Source organism: Pneumocystis jirovecii, assembly GCF_001477535.1.
Source record: "Pneumocystis jirovecii RU7 chromosome Unknown supercont1.7, whole genome shotgun sequence".
Classification (NCBI taxonomy): Eukaryota; Fungi; Ascomycota; class Pneumocystomycetes; order Pneumocystales; family Pneumocystaceae; genus Pneumocystis; species Pneumocystis jirovecii.
In genome coordinates this window covers 162,795-182,242 of record NW_017264781.1, presented here as the reverse complement: position 1 = coordinate 182,242, position 19,448 = coordinate 162,795, and the positions used below count along the sequence as shown (strand labels likewise).

General features: G+C 26.2%; 7 protein-coding genes across 7 annotated transcripts; 2 read left to right on the top strand and 5 right to left on the bottom strand.

Moving 5' to 3' along the window:
• Nucleotides 1-174: 174 nt before the first annotated feature.
• T551_01730 (histone H3) lies at nt 175-609 on the top strand (the record flags this gene model as incomplete). Its single annotated transcript, XM_018373993.1, has 1 exon — nt 175-609. One exon carries the CDS (start codon nt 175-177, stop codon nt 607-609), a length of 435 nt encoding a protein of 144 aa, XP_018229738.1.
• Nucleotides 610-1,501: 892 nt separating this feature from the next.
• T551_01729 (uncharacterized protein) lies at nt 1,502-2,429 on the bottom strand (the record flags this gene model as incomplete). The annotated part of the gene is made up of 3 exons (XM_018373992.1): nt 1,502-1,871; nt 1,914-2,355; nt 2,402-2,429. 3 exons carry the CDS (start codon nt 2,427-2,429, stop codon nt 1,502-1,504), a joined length of 840 nt encoding a protein of 279 aa, XP_018229737.1.
• An 824-nt stretch (nt 2,430-3,253) lies between these two features.
• Nucleotides 3,254-7,840, bottom strand: T551_01728 (uncharacterized protein; the record flags this gene model as incomplete). The annotated part of the gene is made up of 18 exons (XM_018373991.1): nt 3,254-3,625; nt 3,672-3,922; nt 3,965-4,208; nt 4,258-4,362; nt 4,408-4,551; nt 4,597-4,794; nt 4,837-4,988; nt 5,031-5,263; nt 5,310-5,556; nt 5,600-6,115; nt 6,161-6,463; nt 6,509-6,644; nt 6,691-7,021; nt 7,063-7,193; nt 7,241-7,453; nt 7,499-7,561; nt 7,604-7,717; nt 7,760-7,840. 18 exons carry the CDS (start codon nt 7,838-7,840, stop codon nt 3,254-3,256), a joined length of 3,834 nt encoding a protein of 1,277 aa, XP_018229736.1.
• A 168-nt stretch (nt 7,841-8,008) lies between these two features.
• Nucleotides 8,009-10,450, bottom strand: T551_01727 (uncharacterized protein; the record flags this gene model as incomplete). The annotated part of the gene is made up of 5 exons (XM_018373990.1): nt 8,009-8,378; nt 8,428-8,837; nt 8,887-8,934; nt 9,346-10,365; nt 10,406-10,450. 5 exons carry the CDS (start codon nt 10,448-10,450, stop codon nt 8,009-8,011), a joined length of 1,893 nt encoding a protein of 630 aa, XP_018229735.1.
• Nucleotides 10,451-11,238: 788 nt separating this feature from the next.
• T551_01726 (AAA family ATPase SEC18) lies at nt 11,239-13,814 on the bottom strand (the record flags this gene model as incomplete). The annotated part of the gene is made up of 8 exons (XM_018373989.1): nt 11,239-11,562; nt 11,602-11,681; nt 11,726-12,008; nt 12,055-12,219; nt 12,262-12,564; nt 12,607-12,741; nt 12,786-13,358; nt 13,401-13,814. 8 exons carry the CDS (start codon nt 13,812-13,814, stop codon nt 11,239-11,241), a joined length of 2,277 nt encoding a protein of 758 aa, XP_018229734.1.
• A 173-nt stretch (nt 13,815-13,987) lies between these two features.
• On the top strand, nt 13,988-15,047 carry T551_01725 (uncharacterized protein; the record flags this gene model as incomplete). The annotated part of the gene is made up of 6 exons (XM_018373988.1): nt 13,988-14,016; nt 14,067-14,166; nt 14,208-14,486; nt 14,530-14,635; nt 14,677-14,922; nt 14,968-15,047. The coding sequence occupies 6 exons, from the start codon at nt 13,988-13,990 to the stop codon at nt 15,045-15,047; spliced, it is 840 nt and encodes a 279-aa protein (XP_018229733.1).
• A 516-nt stretch (nt 15,048-15,563) lies between these two features.
• On the bottom strand, nt 15,564-18,170 carry T551_01724 (uncharacterized protein; the record flags this gene model as incomplete). Its single annotated transcript, XM_018373987.1, has 15 exons — nt 15,564-15,736; nt 15,778-15,876; nt 15,929-16,184; nt 16,230-16,332; nt 16,375-16,504; nt 16,550-16,677; nt 16,722-16,968; nt 17,008-17,125; nt 17,171-17,343; nt 17,386-17,489; nt 17,531-17,627; nt 17,675-17,768; nt 17,812-17,896; nt 17,937-18,024; nt 18,119-18,170. The coding sequence occupies 15 exons, from the start codon at nt 18,168-18,170 to the stop codon at nt 15,564-15,566; spliced, it is 1,947 nt and encodes a 648-aa protein (XP_018229732.1).
• Between the last annotated feature and the right edge of the window lie 1,278 nt (nt 18,171-19,448).

The window sequence follows — 19,448 nt, the reverse complement described above, 5'->3', positions numbered from 1 at the left end:
GCTGTTGCGTATGTATGCGCAGTGTATGCGTGCTGTAACAGTGTTCTGCGCTGGAGTGTATGCGCACCCGCTTTTATCCTGTGCGGCGACGGCCGCATCAACGCGTGCCGGCGCGTGGAATGCGCGCCTATCCGTTTTCGGAAGGCGTGCACGCTGGCGACGCGCTTATCGTTGATGCGGTGGGTATATAAGCACGCGCATACAACGTGTACACAGTATACACAGTGTTGTAGTGAGAGGGCAGGCAATGGCGCGTACAAAGGTGAGGCGGAGGGCGGAGGGGAGTGGCCGGTGCTAACGGGTGCAGCAAACAGCACGGAAGTCGACGGGGGGGAAGGCGCCGCGAAAGCAGCTGGCGACAAAGGCGGCGCGGAAGTCCGCGCCAACGACGGGCGGCGTCAAGAAGCCGCACCGGTACCGTCCAGGGACGGTCGCGCTGCGGGAGATCCGGCGGTACCAGAAGAGCACGGAGCTTCTGATCCGGAAGCTGCCGTTTCAGCGACTTGTGCGCGAGATCGCGCAGGATTTCAAGACAGACTTGCGGTTTCAGTCGTCAGCGATCGGCGCGCTGCAGGAGGCCGTCGAGGCGTATCTCGTCTCGCTCTTTGAGGATACGAATCTCTGTGCAATCCACGGCAAACGTGTGACCATCCAGCCTAAGGACATGCAGCTTGCACGCCGTCTTCGGGGGGAGAGATCGTAGTTGGTCTGGGCAGGTGCAGTTGGGGGGAGTGGGCTGTATATAGTAGCGGTTATAGTAGCGGTCTAGTGAGCGTTTCAGTAGTTTGTATGAGCGGGCGCGGCCCGCGTGGGCACACGCTGCAATGTGCAGCAGTGTGCAGTGTATACAATATATAATATTGTGCAATGTATAGTGTGTGTGCCGTATGCGTGTGGGTACAGCTGCGTGCGGCCATATAGGGTGGTGCACGTTGTATGTTTTATGTTTGTGTGCGGGGTGGCGTGATACACTCTGTATTCCGTATACAGTGTGTACTCTGTATACTATGTATAGTATGTATAGTATGTGTACTATGTATAGTATTGTATGTATATGTATAAATAGTGTGTATACTGTCTGTAGTATGTACAGCATATAAATATGCATAGTAGGGCACGTATAGTAGGGTATAATATATGTGTATAGTGGCAATTGTGTAGTGGCAAGTGGCAATGTGTAGTGTGCAGTTGTGTGTAGGGCTAGAGGGGGCGAGGGGTCCTGGGCGTGTTGGGGGGGACGGGGGGTCTTGCGGACCTTGCCTGGGACCTAAAGAGCATCTCGGCCTCGTCGTCGGAAAATTCCTGTTCGTTTTCATCGATCTCTTCATCGTGAATATTGCTTGCATCGCTTCCCTTGCTTGTCCTCAACTCACTCGTGAAAATGTATCTGGTGTACTGTGGCACGAGGTAGACTTTTTTACCAATAGAGATCCTTTGGCTGTCGATTTCTTGGTCCCCGAGCCTGACAGAATACATGGGCTGCGAGACTCGCCCAAATGTTTCAAAGATCTGTATTGATTAGGTAATGTAAAAGGGACCAGGGATCGTCTACGAGTCCTAGAATGGAACGGTCTTCCAGGACTAGTAAAGTCTCTTCGTCCAAGACTTTATAGTCATCGAAAACAGATGCCTTAATAACGATGGTATCGTTGACGATCTGGGATATTTCTCCAAGGTATTCAATGGACATGTCATTGGTTATTATGACATCTGGTTTTTTGATTTTTATATCTTCATAAAGAATCTCGTTTTTGGTTTTTGGAAACCGATGTTCATTGTGACTTTTTTCGTCATCCGAGAGCACTCTATCTTCATCCAAATGATTGTTGTGTTGATTTCTTTTGTTTTTGATATTTTTTGTACTAGATGAACTAGAAGAATTGTAGAAAAAAACATTAATAAGAATCATTTACCTCTCGCAACTGTCCTCCTTAGAGACATTGTTAGCTGGATCAATAAGAGACGATACTAGATAATAGGTATTTTTACTTTTTTCTTCATCTTCTGAACTTGAAGATGAGTCTTCACTGTCTGATGATATGTTTTCCGAGTCGTATTCGATAGTAGTGTTTATATTTTCAAGAGCTTTGTCGATAAGATCATAATTGATTTTCTCACAAGTTTTTTCGGTATCTTTTTCTATTGATTCATTTATTGAAGTTTCGTTTTTTTCTGAAAAAATTGTTGGTTCTACTGAAGTAGAAGGGCACAATTCTTGTAATTTTTCTGATTCTTTATCATAGATTTGCCTTTTGTCTTTTTCTGAGGATTCGAGCAAAAAAAGTCCTGGAATATGAAATGCATGATTGTTCATTTCGCTTAGTTTTAACATGGTTTCGAATTGATTTTTTTCTCCTAATAGTTTTTAGAAATAATTAAAGAGGGATTGTTTGCTATATGCCATTGTGTTTTTCTGAATAATTTTCCATGATTTGAAAGGTCGGATCATTTTAATTTTTGACGTTGAATTTTATTCTATTTAATCGATATGTAAAAAAGCGATTTTTATATTTGAAAGATTTTTAATAAAAATTGAACATAAAAATCTATTCTATCATTAATTTTCTATCTGATATATTTTTGATAATGTTTTCAGATAATTTGGCTTTTAATTATATTTTTAATCTTGTTATGACTTTTTGAGATTCGTACTGATTTCTTGTCATGATAAAATTATATTTTTTTCTTAGTTTTGGTTTCATTTTTTGTAATTATTTAAAAAATTTTACTTTTTTAATTATTCTTTTGAAATTTGTGAATCCTATAATATTAGAAATTGATGTTATTTTATTTGTATAATTATTGGTTTGTTATGAAATTTTAAAATTGAGTATTTTGAATGTAAAGTATTTTTCATATGTTTTGATTTTTTTTAATTTTTTTATACCTTTAATATTATTTGTAGTTATTATCAAAGAAATGAAAGTTTTTTATTATGATAAAATGTGTTTATTTTTTGAAAAAGAAAATTGATATTTAAAAGATGAAAAAGTATGTAAAAAAATATATTATAAAATTCTTTATAAGTTTCTTATATATATATTATTAGTCATACGCCAATGTTCCGGGATTTATAGTTAGAGACTATTGTTTTCTTGTGTTATAGAAATAATGTTATATAAGTCACGATTTAATACATTTGCAGTAATACTATAGATTAATTGCATTTGAAAATATGTAATAATATTTATTAGAATTCAAAAATAAAATCTTTTCAAGTTTAATTGATATTTTTCTGTCATAATTGATGTGTTCATAATATTTTTTGGATTATTTGATACGTTTTTTGATATGAATCTTCAGATGTATTTTTTTCAGATGTGTTTTTGTTATATTTAAAATTCTTTTCTTGAGCTTGTGGCCAATGATTCGTAAAATTCCACCCTTGTATAAGATTAAGAGCAAGTATATCACAGCCTATGTAAATATAAAGGCGAGTTATATAAAGTATAAATTTAAATTCTTGATACTGAGAGACAATTTGATTTTCTCTAAATATTTGTATATTTTTATTTTTCAATTCTTTATACAAAATAATTAGCGTTGGATCTTCTGTAATAGTTTCTTTGGAATTAATTGGAATTATAACTTCAAAATCTTTTTCTAATAATGAAGATAAAGGTAACTTGTGATTTTTGTTAATAAAAAGTTAAAAACAAGAAAATAATTACAATAAGACTTTTAATGGAAAGGTCTTTTTTTCCTAGCATCCAAAATGCCCAGCAAGCTAGCCATCTGTCGTTAACTTTTATTGCATTAGGAATTATATGATTTATTAAAATATTTTTAAAAGTTTGCCCATTATCTCCTTCATAGACTCTAGATATAGCAATTGCAAGAGAAATGTTGTGTAGATTCTTAATACATACATTTACAGCGTCTTGCAATTTTTCTGCAAGAAGAAAAAATGCAGCTGAATACTCTAATAATATTAATTTTTGAAGTATAAATAGATTTATTAAACCATAATGATGTTTCCCTAGAAGAACATATGCATTTTTCTGAGCTGCTATTTTCCAACGAGTTTCTGAAAAGTCGTTTGATAAAAAGTTTACCATAACTTTTTGGCTAGAATGACCTGTAGCTATTTTCCATAATCGAAGAAGTATATTTTTTTTCTTTAGAGCAATATAAAATAATGAACAAAATTCGGGATTTTTACTATTTGTTATGTATTTTTTGTGTGCGATTGTTTCCATTTGAATTTTCTTTATTGATTAATTTAAAAAAAAAAAAAAACATTATTATTATATTTACCAAATTTTCTTTATTTCTAAGCCAAAAAAAACAATATGAATTATCCATTTGAATATAATTAAAATTCTTTTCACATTCTTGATTAATAAGGTATAATAAAGTTTCCTTGAAATTCTTAAAACAAGTTATTTAATAATAATAACAATATACTTGAGAATCACTGTGAAAAGCCCAGAGTGCATTTTTTATTGGCATATTCGCTTCTTCTTTATTGTTAGATAGATATATGCTTTTTAAAAAAAATAAATAGTATCGAATTCCGTTAGTATCAATAGAGTTTTTGTGAAATTCTATCTAATATAATGAATATATATCGTTTAATGTATATTGTTTTTATACGTTTTTTATACATTTTATTAAAAATGTTAAATGGAGTTGTTCAGAAGGACTAAGATTAATAATAGTATATGATAATAAACGATCATTAATTTGAGATAATATTGTATCGAATATAATCTCATCTCTAGTTTCTACATTCTCTTCTATATTGAAAAGTTGATAATAATAGCTAGATTGAGTTTTATTGTTTTTTTTTTTCTAAAAACTGTTAATAAATATAATTCTCAAATATAAATTTACATGATTTTTTTTTTCTAAAAAATTATAAATTGGTATTCCTAGAAAGCTATCTTTGATTTCAATTTTATTTTTGTCTATTATATTTATTTTTTCAAAAGAATATATAGTTCTATATAAGTTAATTAGTATAGTTTTAACATTTTTCATATCGCCTTAGATATATTAATTTTAGAAAAAGATACCAATTGTAATACCTATTAATAATAATTGTTCAAGAAAAAGAGGATGATATACTGGCAAAACAGTATTAAAAGATAATATTCCTTTAAACAATGTCCTCATATGTTCCTTATCTGTCTTATATAGCATATTAGTTGTGTTTATATCATCATTTATTTTATTATATAAAAACAGTTGATTTTTACTTCCAATGACTAGAGTAGTATTATTTAGGAAAACTAAGTGTTGTATTAGGTTGTTTGTTATACTATATATCATATTAAGCTCAATTCCATTTGTATATTTAAGCTTACTTAGATATATCAAAACTTCTAAAAAGAAACCATGATTTTTTTATATCATAGCTACATCTTGCTTGACAAATCAGAATGATTTTATATTTGAACCCTACGGCAAGTATTAATTGTGAATTTTTAAAATATGTCCAATCTAAATTAGATATTTCACTTTCATTGGAAAAATAATGTCTGTATTCTTCAACATCAGAAAATTCTAAAGACTGGATATCCCAAATAGTAAGTTCTTTTCCTTTTTGGCATACTTAAAAAAATCAGAAAACATAAGAAAATATAGAATTATGAACTTATAGCAAGTTTTTTTGAAAATTCACTTATCATTTTCGGTTTTATTATTTTAGTTTCTAAAGATTTGGTATTTGGTAGAATACATAGTTTACCATTTTCTAAAAAATTTTTAGACCATACTTTTAACTGTCCAGTAATAGAAATAGTAATAAATATTTCTTTTGAAGAATAGAGATTATGTTTTATAGAATTTATTAATAATACTAAATGTAAATCATTTTCATGTGGCAAAGAAAACTCTTGAAACTTTTTTATGTATATGCTTTTTTTGTTTTGTTTTTTTTTTGTTTTTGACGATAGTTTCCATATCCATAGGTTTTTCGTCGCTGTAACTGCTAGAAAATATGTATTATTAATGAGTATATTTTCAGGTAATTCTAAAGGAACTTCCAGATGTATAAAACATAATACAATTTCAGATGGAACATTATTGCATGTAGCTATTATATTTGTATAATTGTCTTTTATTTCTAAAATCGAAATGTTTTTTGAATCTAAAATTATAAATTTTTTTTCTTTATAAAGTGAATATTAAAAAATAAAGTGATATGTATATATACCATTAATTACTGTTATATGTTTAGGTGATTCTTTTAATTTTAAATTCCACAACCTTTGAAGATTTTCAGATTTATTAAAATAGTTAATTTTCCATATAAGAACGGTTTTATCATAAGCTTTTGATAATAATATATTACTATTTTTGCATTTTATTAATGACTTTATAGGATTTCTGTGACCTGTCCATGTAATCTCAAACTTAAATTTATAGTTTTCAGAAGTAGAATTTATAAGATTTAAAAAATTTATTTGATAAAGATCGATATTTTCTCCGAAATATAGAAAATATAAATTAATGTTTACTTTAGAAAAATTTTAGTTTGTTTTTACGTAATTAAGATATTTACTTCCGTTTTTTTGTTTATTTGCTGGAATAGCAAAATATTCTGTATGTTTTAAATATTTAGGAATATAAAGATTAGACATTTTTGTAGCAGAAATTGGTATTATTCCAATATTTGTATTACCTTTGTTATTATAAAACTATAAAAGTCATTAAAATGCATTTAATGTATTGATTTCAGTTAACTGATAAAGCAAAGACCCACATTTGACCATTTTCATCAAATGCCAAACAGATATCTGAATTATTGTTTCTCATTTCAATTAATTGATTTATTTCTTTGTTAGAAGTGCTTTCGGTTATAGAATGTAAAGATAATACTAATGTATTATTATCAATAATTAAACAAGAAGAATTCTCTCCAAGATCATTTGATGGTATTTTAAATAAAGATGTATTTTTTCTAATATCTACAATATAAGATAATTGAAATGCACATGATTCAGATGCATTCTCTTGTATCCAAATGCGTAATATTGTGTCTTGTGACATAGAGTATAATATATTATTAATTTCTCTACAAAATATTAAATTACTTTTTTTAAAAAAAATAAATACTGATTATTATTGGAGTTTTGTTTCCATCTCATAGAGGTTATGGGTTTAGGATGAGGTAGATAAACAAACTTAATTGATTTTATAGATTCATATAGAAGTGGTTTCTCCCACACTTTTATAAAATGGTCAGCCTTATTTTTTCAATCATATAATTTTAATTATTAGTTATTTTTGATACCTCAGAAATAGTAGCAATTAATGTTGCATTTGGTGACATTAAAGTAAAAATAACTGGATTAGAAAGTTTTTGAGACCATATTATTTTCCCTTTTTTAACATTTGGTGAATACAAGTGTAAATAATTACCTCCAATCAAAATTTCTTCTTTATTACCCCATGATAAAGTAGATATAGTTTCATTGTTAATAGTGAATGTTAATTTTAAGTACCACTTTATACTATTTAGTTTAATATTTAGATTTTTGTATTATCATACGAAAAATGATGTTTTTTTGGCAATATCAAATATGTATATATTTGATTTACTTGATACACATATCTTATTTTTTTAATTATTAGCTTTTTGGTGAATATGCTTTACTTTTCCTGATCTTTTATCAATAGCTACAGCTGTAGCTGTAGTTTCAATAGACAATACTTGGGTTATTTTTTTTCCATTAATAAAAATAGATATTGATGTTCCTGATACATATGCCTATTAAGTTAGATCTTAATTTGTTTTAACTATAGATTGTACCACAAGTGGTATATTATTATATATTTCCGCAGAAAAAGTATGATAGGAGGCTAATGGTGCACCAGGATAGACACTCTGCATATCTAAATCGATATTGTTATTTTAGAAAAACATTTTTTATTGAATTTAAAATTTATCTCGATAAGAATTTAAATATACAATCCTTACATATTGTAAATATTAGATATAAATGATTTTTTACATTTCTTATATTATTTGTTTAAGCTTTTAGTATTTAGAGTTTGGTAATTAAAATTTTGTATATTCTAATTTATTTAGAAAAGGTGAAAGCGTCAAATTATTAAGAGATGTAATATTTGATAAATTTCCAGACAGGATAGAGTTAATATTTTTTTTTGTATTGTTTTTTTGATATAGTTTTTTTTTTTTAAATTGTTGTTGCCAAAAATGAAATGTTGTTTTCATAAATAATATAATTTGTCTTTTTTGAAAAAGATGTGCTTGAATTTCTGGTCCTCGTAATTGCAATATATATAGTTCCCATTTTCTAAAGTATTTTTTTATAAGTATATGGTTTTTTTTTATTAAAATAGTTAAAGCAGAATTATTCATAATAAATATAATATTTTGTTTTGCTTTCCATTTCATAAAGTATAATCTAAAAAATTGATAAAATTTTTTCTAAAAAAGATGATGTTTTAATATACCTAATATGTTTTAACTTTTTTTTTTTCTGAATTTTTAAAAACATTGTGTTAATAATTTTATATTTATTTGCCCAAATATTGAAAAAATGTATTATAAGATATTGAAATTTGTTGACACGAAATTTAAGAGCAACATTTTGATTTAATATGATACTTTTAAGATAACATCTCCAATTTAAAATAACTTTATGACAAAGTTGAAGATCATGATTATAGATGAATGAATTAACGTGTTCTTCTCTTCGCATTTTAGCTTTTTTATTAAACTTTGTTTTCCATTGAATAATACTATGCCTTATATAAAAACAATTACTTGTATATTTTGCAATAATATTTTTTTTCTGTATATCATTATTTTTTTTTTTCCATTGATTAATAAATTTCTTTTTTGTATTTGTAAAAAGTATTTCCTATATGAATTTATTAGTATGTTTCTTAATCAATATTTTAAATAATTACATCCGCTCTTTTTTTGTTTTTTTTTAAAAGAGAAAGTCTTTCAATCCACTTAAAAAAATTAGTGATTTTAATTGTATGAATAATTTTGTTTTTAAAAAAAGATATTAATGAGATATAATTGTTATTTAATGTATGATAGTGTTTTTTCCATAAATAAAACAATAAATAGTATAGTCTATGTTTTTTTACACGAAGTAATAGAAGTAGTCTTTCTTTTAAAATCCATTTATATATAATTTTTCTTTTTAAATTATCTTTTAATTTAATTAAAAGAGTATTGAAATAAAATTCTCTACGCCAATTTAAAAAGAATGAACGTAAAAGTAAATAGTTGAAAAAATTAGATGCTATCTGTATGTTTTTTGTTTTCTTTTTCCAGATTAAGAAATACTTTTTATAGAGAAATATGTTTTTGAAAGACAAGAATAGTTTTTTAGATATCTCTGCCTTATATTTCACATTCCATAATTGGAAGGTTTTAACTAAGTTTAAATTATTTGATAATTTAATTGCTTTGATAATGTTTTTGTTGTTTTGTTCTAGTTTCTGAAACCATAATTTATAATAATAATTTATTAGTTTTTTTGAATAATTTCCTATGATAGTTTTTTTTTTTCTTGATATTATCTGAAATTGCCATTTCCATAATAAAAAAGCATTATGCTTTTTTTTTAGTTTTTTATTTAATTGTAGTTTATTTAGATGAACTTTTGCAAGCCATTTAAGAAATATAGTTTTTAAAATATGCAGTTTTTGAAATTTAATTGCTTTAAATAATTTTTTTTTTTGTATTAGTAATTTTTTTTTCCATATAGAAAATGAAAAAGATAGGCGGTATAATGCTGCCACTTTATATTGCATTATCCATATTTTTCGCCATGCATTTAAGAAAATTTTCATTAATATAGAATTATATAAATGCTGATGTTTCTTTTTTTTTATATAAAACATTTTCGTCCATTTTATAAAACATTTTTCAATGATTAGATAGTTTCCTGCATTCCGTGCATTGTTTTTTATTTTTTTGTAATATAATGATTTTTGAAACCAAAATCCTAATGCTTGAGAAGTCAATGTATATTTATCATGCAAAATAGCTTTAGAATACATAAGCTGGAATTTAATATTAATATTCCTAGTTTTTTGAAACCAAATTCTCAAGTATTCTCGTTTTATTTGAATATATCGTTCATTACAAATATATTCGGCCTGCTTGACATTTTTTAACATAGTATCATTATGTAGTGGTAATTTAATATATTCTTGTGTAAGTTTTGTAGATGTAGATGAGTTTTTTGTCATTTGTGAACTTAACGAATTACTGAATGTTTCATCTGAATTATAAAAAAACTCTTTCAAGCTTTTTGATGATTCTTCGCTATTAGGAGTAAATGGGTGATCTAAGTCATTATATTTATTAATTAGAATGCTATTTTCAGGAATTTTGTTTTTTATAAATTTAAAATCAATACCCATGTCCTAATAATGTTTGTATCAATTTATTTCTTTTTTTTATTACCTTTATCAAAGATTTGAACTTATATTCCCATCCTTGTCCCTGCATTTGTGCAAGCTTTAAAAGAAATTTGTAATATATACGGTCATTGACTGAATCTATATTTTTTTTCCTTAAAACTGTATCATATGCCTCAAATATTGCAAGAAAAGAACCTTTTTGTTTAGAAGCATCTGCTACTATTACAATTTCATATAGTAAATTTAAATCTAAAATTATATGTTAGTAGAAAAATATGTAAAATTGAATGTATGCCTGCTGTAAATGTGTGCATTTCAAAACTAATTTATCATGAAAACTAATTTATTTGGATATGAAATTTTTCTTTTTGTTTTCTATAATAGTTTTGATCTTAAATTTTTATATGTAAAGGAATTTCATGTTTTAATAAGATTTGATATTTATATGGAATAATTTGTTATTGAAGATTTTTAGATATAACTTAGTTTTATGAACTTTAGTAATTTCGATAATTATTGAATAAAATATTAATATATGGATTTTTTTTGAAAGTTAATTAGAAAAAATACTGATTACGTATGGAATTTGAATTTAAACAATATAAATGATTAAAACTAATAGATAGTTTAAAATTTGAATACTGTAAAAAATGTCTAGAAATATTAATTGTTTTTTTTACTTTCTATGAAAAAAGAATGAATGTTAGTTTCTATAAATTTTATAATTCATTAAAATTATATATTGGAAGAATATTATATTTTTAGTTTTATATTTATCAAATAAATAGACATTTTGATTAAATATTCTGTATTTAATTTACGCAGATAATATTATGAGAATAATTTGAAAGTTCTTATTGATATTACTAAAGATTTTTATGGATTTGATGAAATGGCTTTGATTATTAGTTCTAGAAATTTTTCTTTATAATCTTCGTCTTGTCTTGCAGTTTCAACTATTGATATAAGTCTAGCAATCCCTATGCTAATTTCTTCTGAGTGATGAATCTCACTAATAGATTTTAAACTTGAATGGCGTTCTGTATCAGAGAGAAATTCTAAATGTTTTAAAACAGTATATAACTCACGTAAATACATGACATTTGGAATAGGCAAATCTGCATCAAATGAAGAAAGAAGATCCATTTGTGATAAAACTGTTTTTTCTGATGATGTTGCAATGATAAGAAGTCTTCTATTCTACTAACTATTATTTTGATGTATTTTTTGTTCTTATACCTTTGGTGGTTGTTTTCGAAATAATACCATAAGTGTTTGAAGTACTGTATTGGAAAAACGTGGCCCAATAGGTACCCAGTCTAGTTTATTAAGACAAATAAAAATTAAAAATAGTTGGCAATACCTAAAAGACGCTCAATATTATCAACAACGATTACGCTTAACGGGCTTTTATAACTGTCATTAAATATTTTACTAAGTGCTAATACTTTGGCACTTTCAGAAAATCCAATCATGGATTCTGGAGAAATTAACTTTATAAATGGAAATTCTGATGCAAGTGCAATTGTTGCAGCTAAAGCTGTTTTTCCAGAACCCGGCGATCCATGCAATAAAATGCTAATTAATGGTGTTCTTTCACTTTTACGTACTTGTTCAACGAAAAGTTTGCCTTCATTTAGAATATTCTAGAATTCTAGTTAAAATATATAACAACAAACTATGTATTTAGACTTCTATATATGGCGAGAATTTAATTATTCCGTTTCGGATAGATTGTTCTAAATCTTCTTCGTTAACACCAAATGCAGGCTTTACTTCTTTTAAAGCATTTATAAAATCTGTCCTATTTACTTTTAAATTTTCTACATCTTCTGAGACACCTGCAACAGTTCCAACCTAACGAAATAAAAAACATATACTAAAATATAACGAGAATACTTTAACATGTCTGTTAAATGCGAAACTACTTGCACTTTTTATTAAGCCACATATTTCAGCACCTGAAAAATTTTTAGTTAATGCTGCTAATTCATCTAAGTTTATATCAGAATCTATAACTTCGTTTTTTTTCATTTTTGACGTATGTATCTTGAGAATTTGCCTTCTTCCATACTCGTTTGGCAATGAAATTTCCATGTGAACTTCTAAACGCCCTGGTCTTAGAAGCGCTTCGTCTATCATGTCAAGTCGATTAGTCATTCCAATTATTAAGATATTGTTAAGCACATCTACACCATCCATCTAAAAAATATTAGTGGATTAGAAATGTCTCAAAAATGATACCTTTGCTAATAATTGGTTTACAATAGAGTCTCCTACGCCAGTAGAGTCATTCCTGCTTCCTCTTTGTTTACATATAGCATCTAGTTCATCAAAAATTATTATATGAAGACCTGATTCTTCGCCTTTTTCTTTATACTTCGAATAATAAGTTTTTTAAATATATATATTGATAATAATACTTCTTTTTCAGCATCCAAGAAGAGTTTTCTAATATTTTCTTCGCTTTGTCCAACAAATTTGTTTAAAATTTCTGGACCATTTACGACTTTTGGTTCTCTAGCATTCAACATTTTACCTATTTGTCTTGCCATAAGAGTTTTTCCTGTTCCTGGAGGACCATATAGTAAAATTCCTTTAACATGTTGAATACCCAGCTTATCAACTAACCCTGATGGAAATATTCTAGATGCAAATGCTCTACGAAAAATAGCACTAAATTCATTATCTAATCCTCCAATTCCCATGTCCTCAAACTTAAAATTAGGTTGAATAATAGAATTAGCATTAGGTCTTCTTGCTGATGCTTTGATTTTTATATTAGAATTTCTTGCTTTATATATATTAATAGAACTGTGTAGAGTGAGGATAGCTCGTGTATATGAGTTGGATAGAATTTCTGTGTTTTTCTGAGTGATTTCTTCACCAATAGGTATTTTTACACATTTTATATTTTTTACTATTGCCTTTATGTTATAGGATTTAAAATCAAAAATTAACTTTTGATCTGATGTAAGTATTTGATTTTGGAAACACTATTATTATAAACATTTTAATATTATTTTTTTGTGTTATACCTTTGAAAACCACTTTCCCATTATTTCTCCATCAAATTGTTCTTCTGTTGTGCGAAAACCAGGGACAAATCCTACTTCGAGATCCATTGATCCTATATATAGGATTTCTTCAGTAAATGGATCATATGGTATTACTGATACAGATTGTCCAAGAGACCATTGTGCCCAGTCTCTTTGTATAAGGCTGGCACCAATGTGCCCTGGTTTTATCTCTGCAACTACCTTGGTACTAAAAACATAAAAATCATCGCATATCACATATGTGTTATCTTTGAAATCGCAGGAAGACACCGCTAGGCAATTAGTTAGTTCTATCGGTTCACTTTGTGTTTTAGGTATTTTAACAACAGTATATATTCCGTTTTGATTTTTTTCTTTATTTAGCGCATAGTTTAAAGTATTGTTTGGTTGCATATTATCGTCTAGAATTTGACAAGAGCCTTTATTTCTATAATCTTTTATTGCTATTCTTTTATTTATTTCAATAGGAATATAAACTTATTTTTATGGATTTTTTGATTGTTAAACGATTTAAACGAGTTTAAAAAATAGCTTCTGAAATATTAGAAAAATAAAGTTTCTATAAAATGCCTCTTAATATTTTAAAACATAAAAGGTGAATATTTTTTAAATTTTTATAGAGTTTTATTTTAATAAAAACTATAGTTGGAATGTTTATAATAAAAGTAATATTGAGAGAGTTTGGCGAGATGAAATGCTTGCTAAAAAGAAAGAAGAAGATAACGAAATGCGTATTCGCGAAGCTGTTTGTGCTTTTTGGTTTTGAACAGTTCTTTTACTTTTTAGGATGCAGAAAGGCGTTTAAAAATACTAAGAGAACGGTCTGAATTAAGAAAAGATAGCATGAATGAGGACTGGAAAGAACGGATACAAAAAGATATTTCGGATAGCCATTTTATTTCTAATGAATATGCAAAGAATGCTGATGTTGATCATTTATCTTTAAAAAATGAGAAAAAACGTAAGAAAGATGATACAATAATGTTAAATAAAGAACTTAAAAAGAAATGTGAGGTATCTTTGGATAACAAGCATATCAATTTTTGGGAAGATTTAGAATCTGGAGTATTTTGTTTTCTAGAAAGTTAAAACGAGTTAATTTTTCTAGAAAGTTTCTATGGATTATAAAAATCTGGAATATGAAAAAGAAAAGGAAGATATTGATAAAAAATGGAAAGATGTGATTTGTATGCGTTTGAATAATTCAGCAAATGGTTTTTCGATCCTTTTTTCTTTGTTTTATAATTTTTTGTAGAAATGTCTCCTTGGTATTCACATTCTAGTCTACAATCATCGACACAAAGACATAAGGATTTGCAGTCTATTGAGAGAAATTTGAAAATTCAGAATAGCATTAAAGATTTTAATGATCCTCTTACAGTTATACAAACATGTCTTAAACAGAAAAAAAAAATAAAAGAACTTAAATTTAATAAAAAAGAATCATGTTATTCATCAAACCCTAGCCGAGCTTTTGAAATGAATGAAAGTTTAAGAAAGCGTGAGTTATAAAAATATTTTGAAGATTATTTTTAAACTAAAATAGAAAAAAATTATAAAGATATAAATGAAGATAGTAAAGCATTGAGAGGTGTTTGGCTTTCTAAAGAGAATAAGAAAAAATAAATTTCCTATCTTTAACTAATTTTTTTAGGGAATATACTACTGATTATAAGGTTGTGGGAAAATATAGTTCTCAATATAATCCTGAATATGTTAGACGTAAATAACTTTTAATATTTTTTATAATTTGTTTTTGAAAATTGCAAATATTTTATTAGTCGTTTTTATAAGTTTTGCTTGATTTTTATGTTTGGGTTTAATTTTATATATTAATATATATCAAAACTTTGGGGTATAGATTTAAATGTATGCCAAACTTGTATAATAATTTATAGTATTTCTTTAGTTTATTTGTTTCTATTTTATTTGAAAGCACGATTGTATATTATCATACTCTTGTTTTTAGAATACAATGTGAAATGTTTATAGTATTTATTATTATTGAATGCATTTGTCATTAATGATATTTATATTTTAGAAAAAAACGATACATTTTATATTATTAATTATGTTATAGAAGTTAGAAATCTATTTAAAATTAAAAAAATGTATAATTGGAATATCGATCATTTTATATCTTTATATTTTTGAATACCATCTTCCTCCACAATAAAAGCATGTATCGCATGCATTTATTAATTTTGATACAAATGAATGGCTTTGATTTGAAAAAAAGACAAGTTTTCTTGAACAATTTTGGCATGTTTTAGAGGATGCATCCATTAAAGCGAACAAGGTTATAGAACATCTTGCTAAATTTTTTAAAATGAGTCTAAAAAATAGTATTATTTACGCCATGTATGTTTTTTTTTGCATGTTCCAAATTTTATACTTTTAAATGGTATATATGATTTACAAATTTTGCAATATTCTTCTGTATTGATAATCCAATCTAAAATTTTTGTATTAGATTATTTGAAAAATAGTTGAATTTTACTTATTACCCTGAACTTGTAATGACTCTGATGATAAAAAGTATTGTTTCCATATTTTTAGATGATCTAAAAGAAAATAGTTATTTGGAAAATATGTTATAATAAAAGAACAGTAAAGCATGATTAATTTTCTGTCCTCGTATGTTAAAAGAGAGTATGAAATATGTTCATGAAAATAGTTAGATTCCGACAAAATAATTGTTGTTAAATGGGATTGAAGATTAAACATAATAGTTTGAGAAATGTTTTCAAAGTTTTTCTCCATCTTATTCCAGTTAATCTAAATTTTGCCAATATAATTTGTTAATACTTTAAACATACTTATGATTGAGTTTAATAATCTTTGTGAATTTAAAAATTTTGAATTGAATAGTTTATCGAATATTGTTTGATTTTTTACGTCACTAGCAATTCTTTACTTTTATTTTAATTATATTAAGAATACCACTACATACGATATTGTCTCTTTGCTAAATTTTTTTAAGTAATCAAAACATTTTAAAAAGTTTGTCTCTTTAAATGATACACTAAAAAATTTAGATAGTCCTATATCCCAAAGTATACATGCTGGAGAAAAATAAATATCTATTAGTAATTAGGTGTTAATGTCAAATTATTAGTAAATTTTACTTGATGTAACAAATTGTTCCATAACTTCAAAAATTTCTTTGTTGGAAATATTTGGTGACTCTAAAAACACTAGTCTTGCTTCTGCTTGTTTGGGTGTAGTATATTTTATCTCATTTGATGGTATAATCCTTGATTTCTATTAAAAATTCAATAAAAAATGTGTATGACTTACTCGCATATAAAAATTTGATACAGAAATGGAGGAAAAGATAGTAATCCATATATTCTAATACTGAATTCTGAGAAACAGTGTGTTTGTATGGAATCAGAGAGTTGTTTTTTAAGTTTTAAAGAAATATCGTTAGTAATAATTTCAATTTCGTTAGAAAATTTTGAAAGGCTAAAAGTTTGTATAAGGCCATCTTGATATGCTATTAGAAATCCAACAGGATCTATAGAGCTATATATAATAGAAGTTCCTGGAAATATGAATTTAGATATTTTTTGTTAATTTTTACCTGAAGCTTGCAAAAAGGTTTCTGTATATAAATATTTTATGAAAATTGGATCACATGTTGCAGAACATTGGAAAACTGAGATCATTCCAACATGTATTAGAATTAAACAAAACATTGCCTGAATATATTAATATTATTAAATGACATTTTTGTATTAGTATACTGATTGAGGAAACCATAAAACATTATTAATTGGTATTTTAAATTCTTCATTGTTTATATATAATTTTTTCACGGAAGATGATATTAAATAGCTATTTTCATTATTTATAAATATTGATAATTTTATAACTCTTGTAGGACCATTTTCCTCTGATACTGACAATAAACAATAGTCTTAAGTATGTTATTATAGAGTGAAACACTGTTTGAAATTACATGTATTAGTGTTTTCTTGCTTCCATGGAGAAAATGCAAGTTTTGTTATCCATGTTTTGAAAACTTTTAGTCTTAAATTTAAAACGGCTTCTTCAGTTGATACACTTCTTATGTTAAAAAACGTAAGAAATAATACTTATTTTACTCCCAAAGTTCAATTTCCCCGTATTCATTTCCTATACATAGGTAGCATTTTCCCCATTTTAATTCTTGAGTATAAAATGCTGATGACCATAAAATACCTTAAAATAATGAGATGAAAATAAATTAGGTTATTTGAGTCATTTACAACGTGCTCTTGATCTTAAAATATTAGTTATATTAGTATCTGATTTCGGTGATTCAAATAAATATTTTGAATTAATTTTAGATATATTGTGTAGCTATTAATGTTAATATAGTAAAATTAAATCACTTCCTGTATACAAGTATCCATTTATTTGAATATGGATTTTTGTATGGTTTAAAGATATAAACAATATGTTTTGATGTTAATATAGCAAGCACACAACTATTGGTTAGTTAGAAAATAAAAAAAAAGAGAAATTAACTTTTTAGATTCTGAAATTCCTGTTGGTGACCAATCTATTTCTTTTATGAAAGCGTCTGTTGATTCAGAAAGACGAAAATATTTTTTATCTACTTATCGTCAAATATAATTAACCATGTTTAAATGTTTGCCATTAAAAATATGGATTTTTTTTTGTTCTTCAAAATATGAAGAGAAATCTACGTCTTGAATTTGGAAAGTACTCTTTTCTAATGATTGAAATGATGTATTCCATGACTTGAAGTCATGTTAAAATTTAAGGTTTATATGTTGCGAACTTACAATAAGCTGGATTTTAGTTCCACAAGCTATTCCTATTATTCCGTCTTTTGATAGTTTGCATGAGTTTAAATTAAATGGTAGTCTGATTCTAACATTTTCAGTCATACAATTAAAAAGTATGTTTATATTAAATCAGTTTATTCGAAAAAGTTGATATAATTTATAAAATATAAAAAACGTAAGATATTAAATTATATAAAGCTATAATTATATTGGAAAAATAGAAAAATGTTAAATATTCTTGAGCTTGATTCATATGGTTTCAAATTATTGGAATATATTTTTAATTAGTTTGATACTATATAATATAGTAAATTTTAAATTTATTTATAAAACTTATATTATTTTTAAAGAGTTTGATTTTTTTTATATTTTGTTTTTTTTTTTTGTAAAAATTGTTCTATGGTATTTTGATAGACATTTAATTTTTTGATAAATTCTAGGATGCATAACTTATTACTTTTAATGTTTTTGACTGAATAGATGGTTATATATATATTGTAATTAAAGTTTAGACATTCTATTTACTTATTTAAAATTGTTTAGTTAAAATTTAAAAGATAATGATATTTAGTATAAATGTTTTTAATTAGTTTTTTCTTTTGTATTGTTTCTATAAAATATTTAAATTTATAGTTAAAAATATAAACTAATAGTACAATTTGTGAATTTTTATATTTTTTATTTAGATAATATAGCATATAATATTATTTTTTAGGTTATTTAGAAGTTATTTTTTCGTTAGATTAATTTGTAAATCATTTTTACTTTTTGATATATTTTCTGATAAATTAAAATTAGATATTTTTCTATTGTGTTTAATATTTACTTTTTAATTTTTGTAATAAAATAGTATTGTTTAAGGTTTATAAATGGAAAAATAAATTTTATAGTTTTTGAAAGATATAGTTTTTAAGAATTAAATTTAAGGTCTAAAAAATAAATTTTTAAATAATTTAGTTTTATTTTAAAGATAATGAATACACTGGTAATAGGAATACATACAGATATGGAAGATCATTTACTAATTTTTTGATTGCGTTTTATGATTATTTAACTTATTAAATAAAAAATTCAAAGTTTTAATTTTTTTAAAGTCTTAACCTTATTAAATGATATTTTTTCGATCCTTTTTTAGTTTTTTATGTCAGACGATTGTAGGGTTAACAATATTTTCATGAGTAGAAAAGTTATTTAGCTTTTTTATCAATTAATTGTGTAAGTATTAAAA